The 19,822-nt window shown below is 42.5% G+C and overlaps 1 protein-coding gene across 2 annotated transcripts in view; it reads left to right on the top strand.

Moving 5' to 3' along the window:
- The first annotated feature begins 36 nt into the window (after window positions 1–36).
- The window catches only part of PPP4R3A (protein phosphatase 4 regulatory subunit 3A), a 61,852-nt gene continuing 42,066 nt past the window's right edge, over window positions 37–19,822 (top strand). Inside the window, exons 1-2 of one of the 2 annotated variants that reach the window (XM_019552415.1) lie at window positions 37–425; window positions 12,781–12,836. In XM_019552415.1, coding sequence (XP_019407960.1) covers window positions 284–425; window positions 12,781–12,836 — 198 coding nt within the window. In that variant the 5' untranslated portion in view covers window positions 37–283. The remainder of the gene's footprint in view (window positions 426–12,780; window positions 12,837–19,822) is intronic. The other variant, XM_019552416.1, reaches the window with a different exon arrangement.

The following is a 19,822-nucleotide window of genomic DNA, read 5'->3' as shown; positions in this document are numbered from 1 at the left end:
CAGCGGGGTAGGAGCGAGCGAGCGGCGGGGCCAGAGCCGGGGCAGCTCCTCACAATAGAGCGGGCCGCCGCCGATGTTCCGCTGACGACGCCCGCGCTCCCTGCCCTTGACCCGGCTGCGCCCCCTCGGCCCGCCCGGGCTATGCGAGCTGCGGCCTGAGGAGCGCGGGCCGCTGAGTGGGGCCCTGCCCGCTGCTGCCGCCGCCGCTCCCGTGCGGGCCGCCCCCTCCTCCTGTTTCTCCAGGTGTCCCAGGCCGGGCGGCTGCGGCGCGGCTGGCGGCAGGATGACTGACACCCGGCGGAGGGTGAAGGTTTACACGCTGAACGAGGACCGGCAGTGGGACGACCGGGGCACCGGGCATGTGTCCTCTGGCTACGTGGAGAGGCTGAAGGGCATGTCCCTGCTTGTCAGGGCAGAGAGTGATGGTAAGTGTCTGAGGCTGTGGCACTTCCTTGCTGTGAAAGCATCTGAGGCTTGGCCATCTGTATTGAGCCTGGCCCCTGCCCTTCATCTGGGATCCCTGAACCAGCCAGGTAACAGCCCTGGGTCACTCCTGTTAGGTGCAGAGATAGGGCTGGAGTTTGGCGCCTCACACAAACATTGTAGTACGCACGGTGTTTACACTGAATACACGGGCACTGGCCTGCCTGCCAAATATGCTCCATTCTGGTTGCAGGCTGCAAACCAGGCTGTCGTCTACCTTGGACCACGGGATTGTCTTTGTGGGAAACGTTTCCCCAGATCCCTTCTGGAAATGACGACAGGCTCCTTCAGATGGAAGGAACTGTTCAGAGTTTTATTAGTGTCTTTACATCCGTTCTGTAAGCTTAAAATGCAAAAGCGCATCTTGTAACAGATTCATACATGCTGTAGCATTGCTGGTTTCAAGGCAGTACAAAAACACCTTTTGGGTATCTTTTTTTTCCTCCTGTTGGACTAGCCACAGCGCACAACACTCACCAAAAACAATTTTGAGTTGCTGCATAATGTTTCATTTTAAGGGAATTTATGAATTTATTACCTGTTTGCCAGGCACTCCAAACATGTTTCTTTAGAGCACTGTGTGTAGGTTTTATGTAAGAATTATCCGTGGCTATTGGATCAGTGAGTTAATGGTTGTTGTGGTTACTACAGATTTAATTTTAAAATACATCTTACTTAATAGTGGTACAGAGCAGGAAAGAAGATAGATTTAACTTGTTAAACCTCAGGTTTATAGTTGTGAGAGCCTTCTGTCCTGTGGACCATCTTGCAAACTGCTGTTGGTTTTAGGCAGCAACCAAACTGAAATTAAAGCTAGACAACTTCAGTGAGGTCACAGATTTCAGCCAGTGGAGGGAAAGGTCCTGAGAACCTTCACCAGAGGAGGTCACGAGTTAACATAATAGTGAAGGACTTTAAATTTAGGAAGCTGATAATCAAAACTCTTCCTGGTTGATTTAGTTAATGATAATTTAGCAATTTGGAGAATAACAAACTAAAAACCTGGATATATATATAAAATACATTTTTACCAAATCATTTCCAAATATTAGTCCTTATGAAATAAGACAGACATTCAAGACTGGAACAGACTTCCACTGTTGAATCTCAATACTAGAGTGGAGAGGTAGAGGGGAGAAACCATTATTAGTGCATATAACCTGGCTTACTTAAGTGTTTATTTAGCATCTTTATAATAGGTATAATTATAGCACATTCTGTCTCCATGACTGCTGTTGAAGACCCTTAATAAATAAGTAGAATAAAACTGAAACACCTCACAAAGGAATGAAATTGAAACATAGAGTTAAATGTATAAAATGGAGTGGACTGAATTTGAAGTGTCAACAGAGCCTGTTTTAAACTACTGTCTTTGCATTGTTTTCAATAGAATTTGTGTGTTGTCTCAAGGCAGAATTGAACCTAAATAACATTCAAGTTGGTAGTTTTTAAAGTGGGAGTAAGATGAAGTATTGTAAATAATGTTTTAATGTTTATTTTAGCATGACTAAATACCCATTTACATATTTTTTTGAAAATATAACATGTATAACTGTCCAACTGAAAGTGTTCAGACTTGTTGCTTTCAGTTACAGTAGTCCTGTTTGATGAGATGTCACACCTGTTGTACCTTTTACAGTATACGCAGTTTGTGAGACTATGGGATAATGAAATCCTCTGCACAAAGTATTTGTGGCTAATACCAGTAGTACTTTGGTAACTGTTACTTTTTTCCCCAGGCTTTACCATATCAGACAAGACCAGAACTTTACAATGGTCTTTCCAAAAATAAGCACCGGAAATTGCGGTGTGTGCCTTTAAACAAGGAAATGGAAGGAGCAGAGGGCCCAATCCTTTGGGAGCTGAACTGGTCTTCCCTTCCCTTCTTGTTGACCTGTCCAGTAAGCCAAACTGGCTGCCCATTAATTCTAAAGCCAGGTGGGCAGCCAGCAGTACCTGCTATGTCCCACAGCTAGGGACTTAACAGAGCAGTCATAGCTTTTTGCTTCTCCTTCCCCTGTCACTGCAGATGTTTTCATTGGGGAAAATACCCTACATGTATTTTCAAGGAAAGATTTTTTTTTTTCCATTTCTACCCCTTCTCTCTTTCCCCCTCCCCCACCCCATTCATCTCAAGAAAAGGTGTGTCCTGTTCCCGAAAGGGCATGTGATACCCAAGAAAATATGATGGGTAGCTGTCTGTTTTAAGTTTTAAAAGCTAGAGGTGTTATTCCTAAATTTAAGCAAGCAAATTAACCAGGTAGTTTCAGTATCAGAGTCAGCTGTTTGCAAGCCAGTCCTGAAGGCTTGCTCTTATGTAATGACTTTAAATGTCAGTGTAATGTGCAGTATTTATAAATATGAACAAATAATTCTTTAAAAATAGTCAAATCATATTTCCAGTGTATAGGTATGACCGGTCTTAATTTGACTGCTGCCCCTCTCTTTGTCTCCACATCCCTATTAGTTCAGTGTTTGCTCTCTGCTGTCTGTTGCTCCCTTTTTTGCTTTGACATTTATTTCCTTCTTCCTTTTGATTCCTCTTTTCCTGCAGTTTGGGGTTGTGGTTTGGTTTGCTTTTGGTAAGGTAGTGCACCTGTTTCAGTTTACTTAGGGGAAACTGATGGACATTGCTGCCTTCCAGGTGGGTCAGAGAGAGAATGCAACCAGCAGTCCATTTTATCTACTGTCTGGTCAGCTGGTACAGCCACTCACAGCAGCTAGAACATTGGAATCACTGTATTTATATCAGGCCAGTAGGGTTCATGTTGTCAAAGAAATGACAGTTGACACTAGTTAAACCCAGATGCATTCCAAATTGCCTGCCACAGTTTTTAATATTACTATACTTAGTTTGTTAGAGAATTGATTATGCCCTGAAATATCAGGGTTTATAGCACTATGTTTTTAAACCCACCTGTTGTGACTTTATAAGTTCATGTCATTATTTGTCAATCCTTTACTTGGGTCTTGTAAATCTCTTCTTAATATTAGCTAGTAATGATGACCTCAGCCTGTTGGTTGTTTTCTGAGACAAAAAGTTGGTTTCACTTTCATTCTGTCCCCTTGTTCTCATTTAAGTCATGGGGAGGATAATTTCTGTTCTCTCTACCATTCATTTATTAATTACCAGTATTGTATTTTCCCTCTTATTCAGTTGACAAAAAGACCACCTTAAAGTCTTTTCACATTTTTAAAAGTTCTTTGTCCATTTGCCTACCTTTGGTTTCTGTTATATTTGGTTTTAAAGTTGAAAGACCTGAATTGAACACAATAGTCCACATGAGACTGTACCATTAATTTATGAAACTTTCTATTTGCAGGGTTTAAAAAAGTTATCAAATGTCTATTAACTTGAGGACTAAACCTACCTACCAGGCCAAAATATGCAAACTTCCTATGCTGTGCCTTTTTCAAACCACTTCCTCCCCCCCACTTCCATGGCCCAAAGACCCTATTCTTCAAGTGGCTAACTTCTACATCCTTGTTAATTCTATGCCACTCCTGTGATTAAATTCTGCACAGCCCTCCCTTTAATAGTAGTGTTAGCAGCTAGGTCTACACTCCTGTAACTGTATAAGTGAGCAGAAGCTGTACTTACTCTCTCCAAAATGAGGAACTTGGGTGCTATCCCTGGTCTATCTCATTTTCAAAACATTGTTTGCTTCTCTGATTGCTACTCATCTCTGGACTGACAGAGATATACTGCTACTGGAGCTGGTTATAGATTTTTTTTCAGTTAAACATTCTTATTGGCCAGTGCTGATTCATAGACATTCGTATTGGTTTGAAAATTCTTATAGGGAGGCTTTCTCTTGTCCAAGGTAGAATTTTTGTCCAAAATGAGAGAAAAGAAACATTTGTAAAGTGTTCCTCTTGACTCGCTTTAGAAATCAACTGAGAAGCATCTGTGAAAGGTTTGGGCTATATTATCACTATTTATGGAAAAATAAATATGTAATTATACTTGCGATCCATTGGCTGTAATTGGGAGTAATGGATTGAAGTTAAAAGGAACATCTAAGGTTAGGGGTGTGGGAGAAAAATGTTGACATTGAAATTTATTAGTCTTTCCTTTGAAATAGTATGTGCTCTGTACCATATGTTCTTGGGCCCTCCTACAGACCATTTTACAAGAATGTTTTATGGATGGGACTGAGCAAGTTCTGCTGTCACAAAATTAGCAGCAGAATCTACCTTTGTCTGTATATTGCAGAATTGTACTTACAAACTGAGTTTAAATTATTAAAAAAAATCCTCTTCTAAAGCTGCTGTTAGCTGAAATATTGAGGATGTATGTAGTGTTTACCAAGTCTACAGGCAGTCATGTGGTATTTAAGAGATGATTTCTAGGATTGTGAGGAAAAACAGCTACCTACATACCAATATTTTTGTGTCAGTCATGTGCGTGTGCATGTGCACATGCATATATGCATGGCCTTGAGCTTTAGGAATTTAAATTATGATTCTTTGCTCAAGTCTAAAATAGGTTTATATGTTTGTTGCTGACTTGCAAATTCAGCATGCTTTGTGAGTAACAACCATCCCCTTTTCAGCTCTTAATCTGCCCTGAACAGCCAAATTTATGATGGGTTCTTTCTATTTTGTGTCCGGTTAGTATCAATATAGCTTCTGCAGACCAAATAACAGCTCTTCACACTGGATTCCCTGTATTTTTTTAAAATATTTCTTCAGTGACATCCACATATTCGTACTAGCCTTAAGTAGGTTTTTACAGATGTCACTTAGTGGATAATTTATACTGCAGGACAAATTTTTGTGGCCATATAAAGAAAAAATCCAGCTTGACTCTGAGACAAAGGTGAGGTTTTTTCCAACTGATGATTTAAAAGAACTTCTGGAAAAGCAAATCACTTTAGTATGGAATCATTCTGACATAAAACATGGAATCGTGCTGACCTTATTTTTTTTAGTTGTTTTATAGAGTATAACTGTACTTCCAAAAATAGATTGGAGAGAATCCTGGACTATATGAGGCTGTCTTAGCATGAGGCTGAAGTAGTAGTTATATTTTACAAATTCACTGGTCATGTTTTACAAAAATTTTTAAAACTTGACAAAGTAAAAACATCTAAAACTTGCTATGCCATAAAAACCACAATACCTGTATCTATTTTGAGAATGTAATAGCTTGTATCAACCATTAATTTTCAATAATTATTTTTTTTACATGTAGGTTAACATCAGTAATGTCTTACAGACTTTTATTATTTTTAGTACTAGCAAATATGCTTCATAAGACACCTAAGGCAAGCTTCTGCCTTGAAAGACTTTACTGTCGAGGCTCCCTATTCTGCAAAAAGTTAATGCGTAGAAATAACTCTATGTGCATAAAGTAGTTTTATTGACCTAACTACTAGCATGTGTTGCATACTTGAGTAATTGACTGGAGCATCCTTGAAGGACATAAGTAAGGACCTAGCTAAATCATAGCGAGACAAAGGGATTTTTGCGGGCTGCTCATGGCGCATGGAACCAATTTTGCAGCCTTTGCGACAAGCCTCCCCCCCCCTTGCTGCTGATTGGCCAAGAGACAAAACTATGGCGTAATTAAATAGCAGAGTCCATGGAAATATTTGCTTTCCTGACTGGTGCTTCAATGAGCCTATGTCACTAGCTCAGCCTCAGTAGCTCTCTCTCACCACGTGCTCAATGACTGCAGGGATTGCCACGCTTTCTTTATATTCTGGTAAGATTTAATTTTTTTTTCTGGACAATTTGTTGCAAAATTGAAGGAAATGCCATTTTTTATGGTGATCACAGAAACTACTGTTTTTTGTGACTTCTGTGAAACTACAATTTAAGTAGGTCCCTAGACGTAATGCATACATTACGTTGGGTTTTTTTAGTGGTGGGGATGAAGTCATGGGCTATAGAGCTAACTCGTCTTGCACAATATTGTAACAATTGCATGTTTTGGATCTCTCTCCCTCTCCCCCCTTAATATAACTATATGGTTTAGTAGGTACAGTGCACAGGTGGGTCTTCAAGAGCAAAGTGAATTATATGGTGGTTGGTAACTGATTTTTGGAAGGGTGTCTGTCTGTTGGATGCCTCAGGTACAGTATAGAAGAAAATATTTTTGGGAATAGTGAAATACTGAGGTTGACTTTTTTTTAACAGAATGGAAAGATAGAACTTGAAAGAGTAATTCAAGGATAGGCAAGAACTTCATTATTTTAAGCATTATTGTGCGGGTTTTTTTCCACATTTGACAAGACAATACGAATAATGTGGAACTAAAGATGTATGCAAGATGATCTTGCCTATTCCCTTGACATGAATTCCTGAAGCTAGATAGTGTCCAATAGATTCTTGTCAAAATGCTTAGGCAGGGTGGGCAAAATATGACCCGCAAGCCAGATTCAGGCCGCCAACAGTTTCAGTATGGCCTGCAGGCAGGCAACCACCAACTCATTAGATCTGGCTTGCTGGCATCCAGCGGCTGTGGCTCCAGCTGCTGTGTGGTGCCAGGCAGGCAGACAGGGGTGCTTCTACTGCATTGAGTGGGCAGGCAGTGCTATTTCCATGCAGTAGCATTGGTTCTTGGTGGCATCAGCTCTGTGGGGGGGTGTCTGCTGCAGCAGGCAGGCAGCAGTGTCAGCTGTGGATGCCACTGGCAGGTTCAGGAGCCCTGTCAGCAGCATCCAAAGCTGATGCGATGACCCTTCAGGGCCCAGAACCCTGACCTAGAATCTGTCAGCTGTGGACCCAGGCAAGAATTTCTGCTGTACCAGCTGGGTGGTGGCATCAGCTGTGGACATCACCAGCAGGTTCTGTGTCAGAGCAGAAGTCCCCATCACAGTCCACAGCTGACTGTTGGGGGTTCCTGGTAACTATAGCTCTGGCTAGGTTTTGGAGGGAGAGAAGAGGAAGAGATGGATGTGGCCCGTGACAAATGAGATCACCAAAATGCACTATGTGGCCCTCCAGCCGAAGTAATTGCCTACTCCTAGCTTAGAGTGTGCCTACACAATCAATGTAAGAGATTGTTGTCAGAGGTGCTGTGTGGCATTTTCTTGCTTCAAGTATACAAACTGGATTATTTGCAGCAATTCAGTGTTATCTATAGAAATGCCCATAAGTTAGAAGATTTCTGGGGTTTTTTTGTTTTTTTTGATTCTGCTATGCCTTTTGAAAAATGTTTTCATGACATTCAACTTCACAATTCCATTGCAAGTCTTTACTTAATATTTCTAATTCAATAAATATTTTAGCAGTTATTTGACTAAGTTAATGGGATGGAGGAACATTGCATGTGAATGTTAGTATGGGTTAAAAAAAATTTTTAAAAAGCTGCCATTTTTGAAGTTATCCTACCTAAGGATGTGTCCAGACAAGCCCTCCCATGCCTCTTGCTACATCCCAAAGCAGTTTGAGATGTGGCAAGAGGCACTCTGGGAACAAAAATAACATTCTCCTCACTGCATATTTTCATTGGAGGGTCAAAATTTGATACCTGGGTATCCAGGTATTAAAATAAAGCATGGGGGTGTGGGGGCAGGGGAAGCAGGGCAGATGACCAGAGGCTCTGGTCCTCCAAAGAAACGCTCTGGTAAGCAGCTGCAGTGTCTCTATGGCTGCCCCTTGTGCTGGTGCTGAAGCATGCTACCTGCCCGTGCGGGGCAAACTGGTGCAGGCTGCAGGCACCTGGACCCAGGCTCTATTCCAGGTAAGTGGGGTGTGGGGGGCTGTAAGGTGCAGGGGACCATGGGGAGACAGCTTGGGAGGGGTGGATCCCCTGCCCACCCCCCATGGGGCCTGCATGCCCCACCCCCCAATGGATTGCACCTCACCGGCAGCAGTAGTGGCCCTCAGGGCATCATGGTATAGCCCCCCTGTGTGGTGTGGGGCAGTGTGGCTCAGCTCCGGCCACCTGGCACTGCCTCTGCCACATCACATGGGTGCAGTGTGGTGCTGCACAGGGCTACATGCCTTCAGGCAGCTCTGAGCCACTTGGGCTGTCACCCGGAGCCCTGCACTGCACATGGGGACTGCCTGTCACTGACCCAGGTGTTGCATGCATAGAACCAGCCTGGCCCAACAGTGTATGGGGCTGTGCATGCAGGACCCAGCTTGGCACAGCAGGTGGTCCCCATGAGCAGTTCAGAGCCCCAGGCGACAGCCCAAGCAGTCCAGAGCTGCCCAAAGGCGCAGGCCCCACCCGCGCAATATGGCAGAGGCAGCACTGGGTGCCAGGTGGCTGGAGCTGTACTGTGCTGCTGCAAGCTGGAGGGGATGGTGTCAGGAAGCCCTGAGCGCCATGATGGCTGCTGCTGTTGCCAGTGAGCTGCAGGGGGTTGGGGACGGCTCTGGGCCCTGTGGGCAGGCTGTGGCCCCTGTGTGGGGGGGCAGTCCATGAGCTGTACATGTGGGCCATGCCCTGCTGGGACCAGGGGAACCACCCGTCCTTAGCCCCTCCATTTGGCCCCTCACCCCCTTACCTGGCCTTATGGGTCAGGAGTGAAGGGACTGAGGCGGGGGGGCAGACTGTGGGTTAAGAGTGAGGGGCAAGGCACTGGCATATCTGTGCTGCTCAGTGCTGCACATCTTGGTAAGCAAAGGGGATGGGGCAGCTCTGACTTGTCTATGACAAAAAAGCCAAAGTGTATAGATATTTAGAATCTATTTTATTATGATGATAGAGGCACTGGTAGGCTTCCAAATTGCTTTAAACTTGTAAATATATTAATAAACCTTTGCCCAACTGATCTCTCTGTATATAATGGAATTTCATTTTAATAACAAAAGAACACTATTTTGGGTATTTTAATGAGATAATTTGAGTTTCTTATCAGAGAATTTGCAATTTTTAAATAGGGAACACCAGGATCTCTTCTGGTGAGACAAGTGGCAAGACCCAGGCAGAGGAGTCTGTCAAGGGCCAGCAGTGGGGACCCAGCTGGCAGGCAGATGATGTGGCTGACCTGTTGACAATTTTGGGGCCAAGAGGATACATTTCAGAGTGGGCCACTGCAAGGAGCACATCTGAGCAATAGCCGCCCAGATGGCAGAGTGGGGGCACCCCATCCAGGTCTGGCAGGCATGTAACCATGAGGGCCGCAGGTCAAAGGGGGCAGATGGTGTCGCAGGTGGCAGCAGCTCACACCCAGGCAGCAGCCCCCACTGCCAGACTGCTGCAGTACAATGAGCTAGGGCTGCTTCAGCAGTCCGACTGGCACAAGGGGTAGTGTCCCCAGTAGAGATGATTTGTGCAGGGCCCGGGGCAAATCAGCCTGTATGGGGCCCCGCCTCTGGACTCAAGGAAGCTGGTGGGTGGGGAGGGGGTGCCAAGTGGCTGGATGTGAAGTTGGCGGCAGTGCAGAGTCACTGCAGCCGCCCCGCCTAGCTCTGTAGGGCCTGGGGCAGTTGCCCCAGTTGCGACCCTTCTCCCCAGGAGAGACCTAGTTCCCAGATACCAAATGGCTGGGCCTCACAAGCTCCTGAGGGCAAGTAGCCCTGAACGGTTTTTATATTGCACATGTGCTGGCCCCAGGCTCTAGCTCGCCTGGCTGCAGATCTTGGAAGAGCTGGGCAGGGTTATTTTGCCCCAAGTGGCACAATTTGCCCCACACCAAAGTGCATGTCCAGGCACGTGCACTGAGGCAAAAACCCCTGGCTCAAATTTGCTGCTTCTATTTGAGCTGCTGCAAGCACGCATGCCTGCATGTGTGGATACACCCTAAGAGTTTATTGTAATACTATTCAGCTCTTTTTGTACTTCAACTTTCATTTTTCTCTCAGTGCTATTTACCACGGTAAGTATGCAAGCTGTCTTTATAGTTAAATTCTTCCTCATTGGTTCCTTTACTGGTGCCACTATTTAAGTATATGAGGCAAGCACTGTAAATAGTAGTAGTAATCTGGATCAAAATCCTAGATTGACATATCAGAGTTGGTTGAAAGGATTACAGGCTTATTTACATATAGTGCTATTCAGGAATAGCAGTCCCTGAATAACTGTGTAAACACTTATTCCATAATGAAGTATTCCTTGTTCTTCTTCTTTTTAAATTTTAGATGAAGTGAAATGGAAACAAGGAATTCTTTCTATTGGAATAAATATTTACACAGGGAGTGTGTTCAGGAATATTCAGCTATTCCTGAATATAGTTCCGTGTGTATTTTGGTTTTTTACTTTTGCTATACATTTGGTTTTCCCGTCAGTTAAGTGGAAAAAGAAGTGGGGGAAAAAGAAGTCTCAGTTCAGTGGGTGTTAGTTTAAAAGAACCAGTGACAGGATCATCTCAAGCCATCTGTGGTTGTTCATATTTTAACAGAGATGATTAACTGACAAAATAGTAACATACCCTGTGGAGTTTCTGAAGAGAAAAGTTCATGATTATATTGTGAATTTCAGTGTGGTAATTGAATTTAAAACTTTTTTTTAAATATTTGAAAATCCACTTCTCATTTTCTTTGTCAACATCTTAATTAAAGATTGTTATACAACACAGCATAGCATCATGATACATGGAGAGCCATCATTGATCCATAATTCCAAACAGAAAAGGTTTTTAGATGTCACAAGGCAAGTGCAAAATCTTCATCATAAGTTTTGGAGTTCAGAAGCAGTGAAGCAGTAATGTAGTAGCAGAAAAGTAAAGGAAACAGAAACAATATTATCTTTTTCAACACATTTGTAACGAACATTTTTATATGTTCAGAACAGTGCTAAACATATTTTAAAAAGCTTTGAATTGTAAAGCTTTTGTAATAATTCAGATGTTTAAGGTAAGCACTCTTAACATGGAGGAGTTAATATTATGGGGCTTTTTATTTTGCTGATATTAACCCTGTTATTGAAAATGGGATGAATTCTGATTATTCAGTCCTTATTCAGAATTTGTCTGTTGAAGTCAGTGGCGCTTCTCCTTATCCAATTATGGATTTTTGGATCCATGATTTGTGCCTGATTACAGAAGAAACAAGCATAGGATTTTTTAGGAAGGCTTTGTCAACTGTTAACTCTTTGATATAAATTTATAGTATAATGCACTCTTCACATACTGAAAACTAGCTTCCTAAGATGATTTCATTAAGGTGGCTTCCACCATTAGTCAGGAATGATCATTGGAATTGGTATCGTTTTTCAGATTCATTTTATTAATGGTGAGTTGCTGCTTATATCTTAATTTCTGATTTTTACACTAAAATAGATGGAAGAGTTTTCATTTTTCTTTAAGTCTCTTCAATTCCCAGACAAAAATCTGTATTAAAGATTTCCTTAGAGTGTAGTTAAGATTGAGAGTACATACATGCCATTTAAGGCTAGCAAATGCTGGTGGTGTAGTCATGCCTAAAACAACCATTAACTTCAGTTCTCAATTTACTGGTTTTGTAATCTCAAGTCCAAACAACTAACTGTGCCTTGTCGTTATAGGTGCCTTAATTGTGCATTTCTGTATCTTGATTTCTGGATTTTATTGCAGTTGTGTAGTATATCTCTGATCGGTAATATCAGTCTTGTAGCATCTACTGTAACTGTTTCCAGGGGAGGCAGTATCGAGGCATTCTTATTAGTCTTTAGCTTTTCTTATGAGTTGGAAACAAGGAGAGAGCCAGTACCATGTGACCATCACCTTTTTAGCAGAACAGTAAGTGCTACATGAATTCCAGTTTAGAACTGCTTGGTTGTTTGGTTTGGTTTGTTGGGGTTTTTTGTTGTTTTGGGGGGGGGGGGGGTAGTTTTGTTTTGTTTCATTTTGATAACCCAACCTGTAACTGTTTGTTGAAGAACTAGTGGAGTCAGAAGTTTAAAATCTAAAATTCTGTTTTACTTTATGTGCCTAAATGGCAGTTTTCCAGCTGCAGAAGCAGCTTTTTAGGCACTGTATGCACTGTGTAATTGTGTTGTCTCTGCAGAAGGAGTGGGGATGAGGGTCAGGTGGGAGCAGGGGTAGAGAGCGAGAGTGAGCGAGGCAGGTATTACCCTCCAGTGGTTTAGCTCTCTTTTCCACTGCCCCTTGAATTTCATAGATGATGGACAGTACAGCAGAGAAGTTTCTGCCTTGAAGCCCCAATCCTGCAAACATTTTAGCATGTTCTTTAATTTGCGTAAGGAGCCTCTCTAAAGTGGGAGAAACTACCCAAGAGAGCAAACTGAAGCATATATGTGCAGAATGAGGAATTTAGTTCTGAACGTAGTCCTGGATCTGTTCTGAATGGTTCAGTGATCAAAGACAACTTTGGTTCCTAATCAGATTTTGAAATCATGATATCACTGTAGAAGTAAAAATAGATCTTTCTCTTTTTCTTTTTTTTCCTTTCCATCAGGTTCTCTTCTTTTGGAGTCCAAAATTAATCCAAACACTGCGTACCAGAAGCAACAGGTAAACATATTAGCTTTTATTTTACTTTGCCTCCTTTTTTTTCTCCTTCTTTCTTAAAAAGGACAAGTCATCTTTAAAGGAGTTTTTTTTTGTTTTGTTTTTTGTTTTTTTTTATAGTCTTCTTACTGCAAGTGACAGTGTGTTTCTCTGCAATATCATCAGAGAAATTCTTTTCTTTTTCTTTCTTTTAGTTGTTTTGTGCATTTTCTAGTATTTTGTATGTGGTAAATTTCACTGCTTTTGTATAATCAGTTCCCCATTAGTATTTGTGTGTTTTATATAGTAACAAAAGAGAAATATCTGGAAAAATAAGAAAATATGATTGTGAAACATAAATTAGCAGGGGCTGCTAGCGTACCTGAAATTCTTTAAAATTATTTTTTGAAACAGAATCTATTTCAGGTAACTTGATGAGTTGTTTCCTCCTCCACCCTGCCTCCCCTTTATATAAACACATTTTTTTTAGTTTAAAGTACTGTATGTATATGTAAATTTCCATTTTCTTGGTGGAAGAGGTTTTAAAGGTTTATGAGGCAGTGTTCAGAACACGTCATAGCTTTCCAAACAGCTAGAAATATTAATGCCTGCTTTTTTTTTGTTGCAATTCTGGAGTTGACTGCTCTTTTGCCTGTAAGTAGTCTGCATTGCTAGCTTGGGGAGCACTTTAGTGAAAAATACAGTAACATAGAATTTGGGTGTCTTGTTAGCGCATTTATAGCACAATGTAGATGGCCTCTAGCTCTTATGTTAAAGTTGGTTTGTATGAATAAAGCTGATTAGAAAATAATTTTAACAATGGTTGAGAAAGTGTTAGAAAGCCTCAGTAATGAATCATGTGTTATCTGAGCAAAGATGCCTGTAAAATTATATATAGGCTTTACTCTCTTTTAATAAATGTTTAGAAATTTTTAGGGGCAAAAAAAAAAGAGTTCATTCAGAATGTTTGTAAATGTTCAGCTTATTTGAATAGGAGATTTTTTTTTTCTTTTGAAGATCTTCCTTCCTTCCTATAGAATAAGAATTAGATTCCAAACCTCTAGGGGGGGTGGAAAGCTTACTTCTGAATTCTTACAGTTACAACCTGATGCCCCCTCTACCTCTCTTTCCTCCAACTGGATCAGTATTCATTAAGAGAGCCGTTTTTTGTGTAGTATTCATTGCAGCTTTTTTCATAGTTTCCTATAGTGGATAGAGGTACACTTGGTTATCTCTGCTTTTGTTCCTTTTCTGAAGCCGCCAAGCTGCGCACTATAGCAACTCGCTGAACCTGGGGAGAGTCAGAATCTATATGTATTGCTTTTTCATTGATGTAGGACTTGAGAAATTTGCCATACTGTCAGCTGTCTACCTTACATCTCTACTGCTGATCTACATAAGTAGAGTCATTCTGTGGCCTAGATCTGCTTTTAGCAAATGAGTTATCGTATCCTTCTCAACTGTAATAGATTCAGCATGAACAGAGATTCCTGGTGTAACAGCAGTTAGACAAATATTGATGCCCTAGAATAAATCATCTAGGCTTCAGTTCTAGCTTTCGTGGTTGGGAGTGTCTGTCATTCATCAAGCTGGTTGTACATAGACTTAAGAAGAGCATTGATTGGCCTTGCTGTCTGACATTCAGGCCCCACAACATCAGTGTAGACTTGAAATTTGAAACAACCTCACTAAATGAAATCTAATGAAATTTCTTATTTTGTTGTTGTTGTTATTTTGGGGGGGGGGGTTTGGTCTTGAAACAGAAAGCAGAAATTAGCTTTTACTTTAGATGGTACTTGTACATAGTGACAAAAGCCATAATACGTGTATTTTAATTGGGGGTAATCATCTCTATTTGGGATTCTTTTCATGTCTCTTAGCTCTGAAAAACAAAATGTAATGGGGCACTTGTAACAGATACCAAAGCTATCCTGGGTCTCCCTACTACTCTAATAGGAAATGATAATCCTTTCCATGTGGTTTCTGTAGCAGAATTACCACCACTGTCCTTCCCCTCCCCCCCTCCATTGTGAGAATGTCATTAGTGCCTCCATGCAAGTAAGTTGAGTGGGAAAGTAAAAGACAAGAATTTTGGCTCCCCTGTCTTCAGCGGGGTCTGGTTTAAGAGCCGTGCCAAACCTAGACCTGGATATTTCCTGTCTTTAATTATAGTGGAAAATATAAAAAGAAGGGGGAAAATTGAGCTATAGCAGCAATTGACACAGACAGTTTAATTTGAGATCGTATAGATACAGGGCATTCAGTCAAAGTGGTCCTGTTAGCCAGGTATGGAAGAAAAGCCTCTTATCCAGGACACCTGAAAAAAGTATAATAATGTGGCCAACGGTATTCCCATGCCACTCACAATGTAAGTCTCCTTGTTTTATAGATATATATATATGCTGGCTTGGTACCTAATTCCACAGTTGTTGGAAAAACCTCGCTATTCCACAGTTATATAATAAAATAAAATAAAGACAGACCAGATATAGATGGGTGGGTAGATGTCTATGGGGAGTGATGGGTGGGTGAGTGAGTGTCCATGGGTAGGGAGGAATGGATAGATGGGTGAGTAGGTGTCTGTAGGAATGGGCGTCTATAGAAATAGGTGGGTAGGTATCTATAGGGATCTCTCTCTCTCTCAACACTGTGCATTTAGTGTTTTGTTTTGTTTTTGTGGGGTTTTTCTCTTCTGGCCTTGCTTCGTAACCACATAGTGTTGCTTCTAGGCCTGCTTGCCTGCAATTCTCAATGCAGAGCCTACTGGGCCAAAACAAGGCACTTATTAGTGCAGGCTTACAGAGCTACCTGTCTCTAGAGATGTGCAAAAGCGGGCCCTGTTCAATTTCGTATTCGGCCCAAATCAGAGACACTGATTTGGATCACTGTTCCTGATTCAGTTCAGCCGAATCTGAAGATTCAGTGCTGATTCAGAGAATCAGCGATTTGGACATAGACACAGCTTTAAATGTTTTTTCTACATACCTATAAGTTTATCAGGGGTGAACACCAGGATCTGGGGGAACGTTTGTTCACCAGAGCGCTCCAAGGGATGACGGGGCCTGACGGTTTTAAACTACTGTGAGACCGTTTCAGGCTGGACGTAAGGAAGAATTTCTTTACTGCCCAGGCCCCCAAGGTCTGGAACCAGCCTGCCATCGGAGGTGGTTCGAGCACCTACATTGAACGCCTTCAGGAGCAAATTGAATGCTTATCTTGCTGGGATCCTATGATACCAGCTGACTTCCCACCCTTCGGGTGCGGGGCTGGACTCAATTATCTTCCGAGGTCCCTTCCAGTGTTAATGTCTATGAAATCTATGAAGAGTCCTCTGCTTTGATTCAGATTTGGAGATTCAGTCACTGAATCAGGCCAAATCTCCCCCAAATCAAATCAGGGACCAAAGCTTCGCACAGCCCTTCTGCACACCAAGGAGGACATAGAGGAACAGGTTGCCCTTTGCCCATATATGCAGTTAGAAATTGATAAGTCTTGGTAAGAGGCTGACCAGATCCTCTGTGGCTCTGTACTCTGGGTGGAAGGAGAAAGGGAATCGAATCGGGGACCGAAGCTTCACACAGCCCTGCTGTTTAGCACTGTTATAGTACATCTCACCCTTTGGGGTTAGTGTGGTTTTTTCATCTTTCTTTTAGATTTCTCCCATTTTGGTTCTCCTTCTCTCCCCTCCCCTGCAGCCTCTGTATTCACATACAGTACTTCTGAAAGTATTAGGTTGTTCTTCCTCTTGGTGCTTATTTGGAGGCATGGGCAAAGACTATCCTGAGTAATACTGAATTATGAGGATCAATATCAGTATAAAGCTACTATCAGGCTTTTATTTTAAAGGCCAGATTATTCTTTTGTTTAACTCATTTTAGCATCCTTTCTTGCGTTAAATTTAATTTTTACCTGGTATGTTTCTGTTTCTGGAAAGTGCACAGCTAGTACTTGTATCTAATGGCCATGCTATACCATTTGACATGGAGTTCAAAGAGATATAGAAATTGCTCGTTTCAGATCTGATTCACCTGGACTTCAGGATCCCTGCATATCTAGCAATCACTCATCTTCCTAGAAAAATAATTCACAAAATACTGACCTCCCCTTCTTTCTCTCCCTCCCCGCTCCCCACTTCTGTGCTTGAGTTTTGTGATATCTCAGAAAAGGTCAAATCTTTTGTCCTATTCAGGCTGCTTTTTTTCACTCTGATGGGACAAAGCAGCCAGAAAGCTGGGTATCGTTGGACTGGCTTTTAGCTGGTCCATTCATTTTTAAAAAATAATTCAGCACAAGCTGGAGCAGTCCCTAAATTAGTTTAACTTGCGTAACAGGCTGTGCAACAATCCTTACTGAAAAATTATCCTACCCACTTTTGTATAAAACTTGGGAAATGTCAGCTGCACCTTGCATCTGTTAAGTCCCACCACTTCTAAGTTTCTGCTAAGTTTCTGCCTGTATCTGAGATGACAGCAAGAACTTGGTGTGGTGTTTTTGCTTTTAACTCAAGATGTTTGATCCAAGTATTCCATAGCAGGAAAGTTATAGACTATCACCTGATATTTTTAATAACAAGAAATATTTTTCTTATTCTTCTCCCTTCCCCACAGAGCAAGGGACCTTTTCCATTTTGCATTCAGAAAGACAGACAAGCCAATGAAGGCATACTTGATGTAGTGATGCATCTTTATTTTGAAGTTTACAAAAGTTGTTAAGATATTATACCTTACTGAGATTCATCCAGTGGGAAAAACTTGGTGTATCTTCTATTTTTAAAAGTGTTAGAGTTCTCCTTTTTCTAGTTGTAAGAGGAAGGAAAAATAATTGTTGAGACCCTAATGTCTCCTGACTTCCCTATAACTCAAAAGGAGAGAAATCCTTAACTGCCCTCAAAGAAAGCACCAAAATTGATACCTTCTGACTGTTTCTTTAATACAAGAAATATCAGACCTGATATATAACTGCTTCCCTTCTCATTTTGTATTAGTGGTATGTTCCACACTATAAAAGACACTGTGCCCCCCACAGTGGCCACTGTCTTCTACTAAAGAGTTTGCATTCTAATTTGGAGAGCTGCTACAATTCAGCCGTGTAATATACTACATTTAATAGGTGGATAGAGTATATGTTAATATTCATTTAGTAAATTTTGTTAAATTTTGAATTTGGATGTGTTGTTTCATCTTTTGGTTTTTGTTGGGTTTCTATCCCTCCCTTTCCAAGTAATCATTTAGGGCTACTAATTAATATACAAGGGGCGCATCTATGTGAGGCGCTCACTGTTCAGTTGTTACTGCACAGTCATTTATTACAGTGTTTCTCAACCTTTTAAATAGCAAGTACCCCCTAACTTCTGAAAATTTTAATAAGTACCCCAACACTCAATTTTCATGGAGATTTTTTATTTACAGACTAATGTGTGTTATATGTTGGAAGAAGGGCTATGTATATAAGGCCGTGATATGACAGATATCTGATCTGGTGTGGATAGGGTTACCACCTTTTACACCAGGGGTGTATAACTCAAGTATGTACCTGGACTAGAGGTGATGTTGCCCAGAGCTAGGAGAGCTGAACCCAGTGCTGCACAAAGTGTGGCATACCAAATTATTACTGGGGAATTAAAGCACCACGCAATGTGCAGTGCACCAAACTTTTTGCCGTAGTTTTGAGAGGAAAAGAGGGCAAAAGAGAGTGTTTGGGTACCCATGTACCACAGGTTGGGAAACTATGATTTAGTACTTGCATAACTGAGTACTAAATGACTGCGCAGTAGCCAGCATTACCGCGCAGTAACATCCTGGCACAGTTGCCTAGTGACCCTTACTGCTCAGTAGCATTGCATTGTGGTTCGTGCCCAGTGATGCTACTGTACAGTAAGCGTCTCGTGTAGATGCGCCCAAGATGTATTAAAAGGGAGTATTAATTGAATTATCCCAGCGAGTATGGGACACTAAACTGCTTCTGTTGGGGGGATGGGGGTGGGGGGGGTAGTTAGTCGTGTTAAGTCTGAAGTCAGGCAGAAGTCAGGGCAGGGTGGCACCTTAGAGACTAACTGGATCAGAGACGCATAAGCTTTTTCTAAGCACCAGCTCACTTTGTCACACGCTCTGCAAGGAAGTGAGCTGTAGTTTACAGAAATTTATGCATGTTTGAGCCAGCTAATTTCTGAACTGTTGCAGGAATTCAAGCACTGGTACATTTAAAACTTCAGGTACTATAAGCATTGTCCATTTAGAATAAGGACTGGGAAGATAATTTCAGGATGGGAGGAAGGCACAGTACAATAGTGATTCCTTTCTTTTCTAATAAGAGAGGAATATAAAGCCCAGTTGATTTTTAACTCCTCATGGGCATAAATTTTCCTGCCTAACACTTCTCATCTGCTGGATAAAGATAACTAAATGGATTGATCAGGGCCAGAATGATTAAATTACTGCATTAAAATGAACTGTACAACATTCAGGCTCCCCCGAAGCCCCCCAGACACCCCCTCAGCAGCCGCAGAGCCCCCTGCCGACCCCCAGCACAGCTGGAGGTAAGCAGGCTCGTGGTGGGAAGGAGCTAACTCCTCGCTCCCTGAGAGGAGGCCAGCTGCGTGGAGCCGGGCCGGGTCAAGCCCCCGCCCAGGACCCTACTTGGCCCAGCCGCCCAGGGGGCCGCGTGAACAGGCCGCGTGAACAGGCCGCGTGAACAGGCCGCGTGAGTTAGCGCGGAGTTCGCGCAGGAGGGCACGAGACCCTGCCTGCGACCCCCCGGGGTCTGTGCCCCCGCCCTGGCACCTCAGAGGCGACCACCCAGATGCAGCCCATGGTTCCGGGCTCCATGCAGACGGAGCTCTTGGCTGCGGGGGCTGCCTGTCCCTTTTTCAGGCTCTGGGGCCTGGGAGCATGGCCACCTCCCCTTGCGGGGTCTGCTCCCTCCTGGGGTCTCTGGCACGCCAGCTGGAGGAGCTCCAGGCCACAGTCCAGAGACTGCGTGCCATCAGGGACTGCGAGCAGGAGATAGACTCC

The sequence above is a fragment of the Crocodylus porosus genome, unplaced genomic scaffold (assembly GCF_001723895.1).
Source record: "Crocodylus porosus isolate Cpor-Errol unplaced genomic scaffold, CroPor_comp1, whole genome shotgun sequence".
NCBI classification, from domain to species: Eukaryota; Metazoa; Chordata; order Crocodylia; family Crocodylidae; genus Crocodylus; species Crocodylus porosus.
The sequence above is the reverse complement of the archived record's forward strand: the minus strand, read 5'-3'. Positions and strand labels throughout refer to the sequence as shown.